Here is a 6,841-nt window from a genome sequence, read left to right on the forward strand (position 1 = left end):
AGTTTTCTTTCCTTTCCTGGTTTGAACCTTTTCATTTCTTCGATTAGTTTTTCTAATCGTTCAGGATTTTCGCAGCTTTCTGCTTCCTCATAGAGATCATAGAGCTTTTGTGCTCTAAGCATATTGACTGGTCTGTTTAGATCAGCTTCTAAATCTTCTTTTGTGATGGACTCTAAGAGTTCTTTAGAGTATTTAGTACCACTAACACTAGCTTCTCTAGTGCTGTAGCTTCTTCTAAGAAGATTGTTGTTTATCCTGATATTTTTAGGACATACGTCACTTTTTCTGTGATCGTCGAATTTTAGACTGATATCTCCAGTCTTTTTGTTTTCATAAATTGCCGCTTTGGCATTTTCTGCTGGTTTTTTCGGACTGGACAATTTTCGTTCAATAGGAAAAGTTACTTCATTCCAAGTAACCTTGTGAATCTGTTGTGAATGGTTTTTCTGGCTGGTGAGGAAACCAGTAGTAAGACCTGGGATATTTGTTATCCTGGTTTTAGGCTCTACCGTGGTACTCATCAATTTGTAGAATATTCCATATACTCTCGCCAGTTCTTGCATATCTTTTTTCATGGATATGCCATCTGTCTTGACTTTCAGTCTTAGACAATGAGCTACATCTTTCAAGCTGGTTGAGAAATTTGGGAAGCAGTTGAAATAAGCCACTTGATTGCATAAAGATGCTTCAAGGGTTCCCAACAGACTAGCTTGAAAATCTGTTAGTATATTGTCTTGGAGGACACATAAAACTGAACAGTTTATGCATTCTCGTGCAAGAAGTTTTATGCCTACTTGGACTGCTCCAATATGCATAAATTGATAATTTTTTGTTCTTGCTCAGGCAACTTCTTCAGGAGTGATCATCAGAAGATTTATCTCTCCTGTTGTTGAGGGGGTTGTAAATTCCAATAATTTGAAGTAGTGGCTATCCAACACATCAAACTTTCCCCTTTTATAGATTTGCTTGAAATCTAATTTTGGAATTGAGGCGTTTTTTACCTCCTGTTCAATTTCGTTGAATTTGAATTCTTCAGCATTGAGGAGTTGTACTCCTTTCTTTTTCCCGAAGATGCTCATCATCTTGACATCTCTTTTTTCTTTCGGGTGTTCATACTGAATACTAGTTTGACTAGTAGATGGTCCAAGAAAAATCATGTTTGGAACAGGATTCTTCTTAGTTTTTTCTAATGGTTTAAATCCATTAGCTTTCTTTGGTTTTACTGTAGGCTCTTTCTTGTCCTTCAGTATATTTTTCATACAATCCAGCGTTTTTTGCTGTTCATTGATTTTTCTACTAACATTTGTTAGCTTTTCTTCTTCCGTTTTTGGAAGTTCCTTGATATAATCTATTTTGTTTTCCAATTTTTCTAATTGGTAGATTATAGCAGATAATTTTTCTAGATGATCATAACATCTAGTTAATTCCTTCAGTAGGATCTGATGTTTCTCTTCAGAGGATTTCAGCAGAGAATTCAACTTCTCTAATAATAAATCAGACATTGTCCCCATTGGGGATTCCCCTTTTGAGCCATTTTACAATCTCTGATACCAGTGAAGTGCAGATCTAACCAATGCTCAAATAATCAAGAGGTTTTTGTTCCTCTGTAAGCATATACAAGAGATTTTTAATATCTTGCTCAACTTTATAAATTCTTGTCTGGGTTTGGAATATGATATCCCAATAGCCAGGAGTCTCTTTTTTAAGACTATTTCTAAAGTCTTTCAATTTTCTCAACTTTTCTATTTCTTTTTTCAATTCCTTGCTAGTATTTTTACAGATAACATTTAGCTCAAGTCTGTCAACGATTGAAATTATGAATAGTAAAAATAACTGTTTACCTTCAAGTATAGAGGATGGATTTATACCTGTAATAGATCAAACAAACAAATTCAAAAGCATGGGCCCACTACGCTCCGTCAATTTTATTTTTACTGAAGGAAGAGATAAATGCTAAAGGAAAGTAAAAGACTCACTAAAAACAAAATGTCCTTAAATGTAAACTTTTGTCCTTAAATGTGTAAAACCAAATGTTGAGGGGGTATTTGTGTTTTGGAATGTTAGTGAGGGTATATATGTAGTTTGCTATTATTAAAATTGTTTCTCAAGAAGTATATGTTTTTCTCGCACTACAATCACATTTAACAGATTGATAAGTAAAATATAAAAAAAAGAATATGTTTTTCTCGCACTAGCTACGATTGCATTGAACAGATTAATAAGTAAAATATAAATTCGTGTCTGATGGCAAGGTTCTTCTCGTGATAGGTCATATGTTAAAAGCGAGCTTCAATATGATGTTAATGGATAGTAATTGAGATATAGTGTGCATGAGCTACCAAATCACAATCAATATTTTTTCAATGGATGTACTATTTCGGCCATTATCCTTAAAAAAAAATGGTGAGATACCGTGATCGGCAGATGAAAAACGAAAACGTCTTCCTCTTTGGCAAAGGGTGGGTCCCATGACCAATCCACCAATGAGAGACTGCTCTCAAACTCAAAAGCTGAAACTGAAAAAGTGAAAACCCCACCACAGCCAGCAGCACCTACCAATACCGTTCTCTATCTGGAGCAGAGAGTCCGTCCAAACAAAAAAAAAAAAACGTATTTCCTCCCTTTCTTTCTCCGATGGAGAATGAGCCCTTTCTCTCCTCCCCACCCCCACTTGAACCCATCATTGAGGACCCTCATGATTTCTCTTTCAATCTCCCTCCTCCCCTCACCGACCCAATTGTGCTTCTCTTTCAAGAACCCCCACACCAACATGATGAAATACACCAAGACCCACATCCCTCTTCATCGTCGTCTTCCTCATCTTCCGGACCCCGGAATGCCCCGACCCGCAAACCCACCATTCTCCAGCGATGCAAGACCGCCCCGGCCATGGCCGTCATGCGAGACCTGAAGCCAAAGACGGCCCAGGTCCCCAAGCCACAGTCCGAGACCAGCTCCATCATCAGACAGGCTGTGTTGTTACTTGTCATGTATCTCTCTCTCGGTGTTGTAATATACTCTTTCAACAGGGACAAGTTCTCCGGTTCGGAAACCCACCCCGTGGTTGACGCCCTCTACTTTTGTATAGTCACCATGTGCACGATTGGGTACGGCGACATTGCTCCGGAAACGCCGCTGGCTAAGGTGTTTTCGTGTGTGTTTGTGTTGGTGGGGTTTGGGTTTATTGACATCTTGCTTAGTGGGGTGGTCAATTACGTGCTGGACTTGCAAGAGAGCATAATCTTGACCGGAATCCAAATGAGTCATCACCACCACCACCACGGCAGTAAAAGCCACCATGGATTTTCGGACTACATTGTTGATGTGGCCAAGGGGAGGATGAGGATCAGACTCAAGGTGGGTCTGGCGCTTGGTGTGGTGGTGATGTGCATTGGCATGGGGGCTCTGGTTTTGTGTTTTTTGGAGGATTTGGATTGGGTTGACTCCATTTATTTGTCTGTTATGTCGGTTACAACTGTTGGGTATGGGGACAAGGCCTTCAAGTCGCTGCCGGGGCGGCTTTTCGCGGCGGTTTGGCTTCTGTTTTCGACACTGGCGGTGGCGAGAGCCTTTTTGTATTTGGCAGAGGCGAGGGTGGATAAGAGACACAGGAAAATTGTCAAGTGGGTATTGCATAGGGAGATCACTGTCCAGGATTTGCTTGCTGCTGACATCAATAACCATGGCTTCATCAGGTGATTTTCCAATTCATTCTTCTTTTTCATTTTCTAATTGTTATGTAAGGGAAGTAATTAATGAGTTAGCATAGTAGTTTAAGCATCTGACGCCAAATATAAACTTGTAAACACAACCATCTAATAGGCTGCAAAATCAGTATGTTTGGACTATGAGAGTAAAATGAGTGGCAATTGAAGACTCAATCTGATAATCTTGGTAGCCCTGGCAGTTTTGTTACAGAGATATGAATCCTAGGTCATAATGAAGCCGTATGGATCTAATGAGTATGCATGCTATCTAATTTCTGATGGACACAAAAATAGTACATGAACATTAAGACAACTCTAATAAATGCTTCTTTCTTTTTTCCCTTTTAATCCATGTATTGATCAGGTAAAGGGAAAAATTCCCAAGGTCATTCTTCATTCTTGATGTACTTCAAACATAAGATCAAATTACATATCTACCTACGGTTTCTCAATCAAGATGCTAGAACATTTCAATATTTGTATTGTAAATGCACTTGACTAAAGTTAACCTGTAGGAATCAGGAAAATTGCACAAGTATGCAAGTTTCAGTTAGTGATCTTGGGATCAGAAACGTTAATTTTCACATGTTAGATTTTCAGCAAATCTTAGCTTAATTGTTCAATTTGAAATGCAAATCTTTTGGAATGCCAACCTTCTTTTGCTCAAATGCTTATTTCAGCAAATCAGAGTATATTGTTTACAAGCTCAAAGAGATGGGAAAGATAGATGAGAAGGATATAATGCAAATCTGCGATCAGTTCAGCAAGCTTGATTCAAACCACTCTGGGAAGATAACACTGCCCGATTTGTTGGAGAATCGCTTCTAACTGCAAATAGTCAAACCTGGTTCATGTGAAGGCCAGGAGTACAGATGCATTATGGGGAAAGTATGGAAATGTTGATGAGGAAAGTCTGGGTATTTGGATGTTCCTGACAAATCTTTGGATGATTAATGAATAACGTGTCGCCATGCCTTGCAAAAGATGAAGTGGATGCTGTATATAGACATTATATTTAATTCCAAGGGAGGAACCATTGATCTGGCTACCAAAGTCAAAATGTCTTGATCCTGTTTCCTTTTTTATACTCTTAACCTATGAAACGAAAAGGGAACAGAGAAATGTGCATAAGTGCTTTCTTTCATTTGAGAGACATTATTCTCATGAAGGCTTTGAATTGCCTGATTTACTGAATAGTAAATTATGTCACCCTGATTATTTCGATACTAATTTTGTTAAACAGACTCTTTATCAAGTTGGAGCAAGTGTGGGGTTACTTCCTAATCTAGGGTGCAGAGCACCCCTTAAAATCCTTATTGGATTAATGGTCTATTTGTCTCCTGAGTTTTATCTTACTGCTAATTTGCTATCTTATATTAACTTCAGTCAATTTGCTACCTTATATTTTTAAAATAGCCAATTATTAAATTAACCTGTTTTCGTCCATTTTCCATCCAAACATTAACACATGTGCAACTTATGAGGGCATTTTGGTATTGTTGTCTTTTCAAAAATAGTTATAGTTGTGTGTAAGGTACACCGGAAAAATTAGTTAATTTGACAAAAGAATAGCAAATTAACTAATTGAAACCTAGGATAGCAATTAACACTAAAAGAGTATATTAGCAAATTGTCCTACATTAGCATAATGGTAAATATGTGGTTGCCCTTCTCAGATCTCTCTTTCTTTTTGAGTTTTTCTATTGGAACATTCAAATTTACTCACTAGATCTCCTATGCTCTTTACACCTCCTATGAAACTTTCAAATACTAAATTTACTCATTAAACCTAACTAAAAAAGTTCCCTAAATAATCTCACTCATATAATTTGCAAACAAACTATTATCGTTAAAATAAAAAAAACTTAGTCTTTTCAATAATTTAATTATTCTATAATTTTTTTTTTTTGGAGAAGAAACGACAATTTTATTGAAGCAAAGAGATTAAGTACATTCTCTAGAAATAATCTCCTCTAGAAAGGGTGGTGTAGAAGTAAAAACAACATTGCACGGCCTATTACATAATGCCCAACGAGCAAGAGAATGAGCAGCAGTATTCCCTTCTCGATACAAGTGTAAGAAAGTACTTCCAGGCAGTTGAGAAAAGAGACCCAAAACATCCTCATAAACATCCTGGAGCTGAATAAAAGAATCTTGGATAGAATGCATAGTTTGTACTAACAATAAGGAGTCCGATTCTAGATGAACTGGACCCAAACCCTAGTCAAGAACCAGCCTGCAAGCTACTCTACCAGCTAGTGCCTCCACTTGAGCAGGAGAAAAAACCTGATCAAAACTAATGGCCATCCCACAAATAAAAGAACCATTTGAATCACGTACCACAATTCCTACACCACCATTATTCTATAAATCTTTATTACATGTCTATTCCTTGATCAGACAACATAAATATTGAGTTTTAAAAATTAATTTCTAATCAACAAGAAAATAACATGAACTATTTTGTGGTTTTTTTTTCTTTCTCTTTTAGCTGTGTAAAAGAAATGATGATTAATAATTTTTTCTTAATGTTTACTTTTTCTCTATTTTCTGTACCTCATGATTAATTATTTAATATTTTCAGTTTTTTTTTTAATTACTAGTTCTTCTTCTTTTTTTTTTTTTTTTTTGCAAATATAATGGATAGACTTAGATTTAGGTCAAAATATGACTTATTTTGTTCTCCCTCACCAATATGCATTCAACATGTATATCATATACTTTTATATCACAAGATCTTAATCATAGTTTTAATTCAAGGGTTCTTGACCTAAAACACCAAAATTATCCCACTTACCCCAGCACCAAAATTGACACCGTTCAACCTCGTGTGACTCAAGCTATGAATCAAGAGTTGATGGCAGCATATTCTGATGAAGAGGTCAAAGTAGCGTTATTTCAAATGCACCCTTCTAAAGTTCCTGGACCTGATGGGATGTCCCCTTTTTTCTTCCAGAAATATTGGCTTGTGGTTGGATCGGATGTATGCACAGCAGTTAAGTCCTTCTTATCTTCGGGGGACTTGCCTACGGAAGTTAATTTTACACATGTGACGCTCATTCCTAAGTTACCGGACCCTAAGAGTATGATTGAGTTGCGGCCTATAGCTTTATGTAATGTGATCTATAGGATTT

At 37.0% G+C, this 6,841-nt stretch overlaps 1 protein-coding gene across 1 annotated transcript; it reads left to right on the top strand.

Annotated features, from left to right (window-relative positions):
• The first annotated feature begins 2,234 nt into the window (after window positions 1–2,234).
• On the top strand, window positions 2,235–5,037 carry LOC112194782 (two-pore potassium channel 5). Its single transcript, XM_024335012.2, has 2 exons — window positions 2,235–3,695; window positions 4,388–5,037. Exons 1-2 carry the CDS (start codon window positions 2,635–2,637, stop codon window positions 4,533–4,535), a joined length of 1,209 nt encoding a protein of 402 aa, XP_024190780.1. The 5' UTR covers window positions 2,235–2,634; the 3' UTR covers window positions 4,536–5,037.
• The last annotated feature ends 1,804 nt before the right edge of the window (window positions 5,038–6,841 follow it).

Source organism: Rosa chinensis, chromosome 3 (assembly GCF_002994745.2).
Source record: "Rosa chinensis cultivar Old Blush chromosome 3, RchiOBHm-V2, whole genome shotgun sequence".
Taxonomy (NCBI): domain Eukaryota; kingdom Viridiplantae; phylum Streptophyta; class Magnoliopsida; order Rosales; family Rosaceae; genus Rosa; species Rosa chinensis.

Bases quoted from the DNA above. Each gene is read 5' to 3' on its own strand.
- LOC112194782 (XM_024335012.2), top strand. From the start codon at position 2,635: ATGGAGAATGAGCCCTTTCTCTCCTCCCCACCCCCACTTGAACCCATC. The intron at 3,696-4,387 runs GTGATTTTCCAA...TGCTTATTTCAG, and splicing joins AATAACCATGGCTTCATCAG to CAAATCAGAGTATATTGTTT.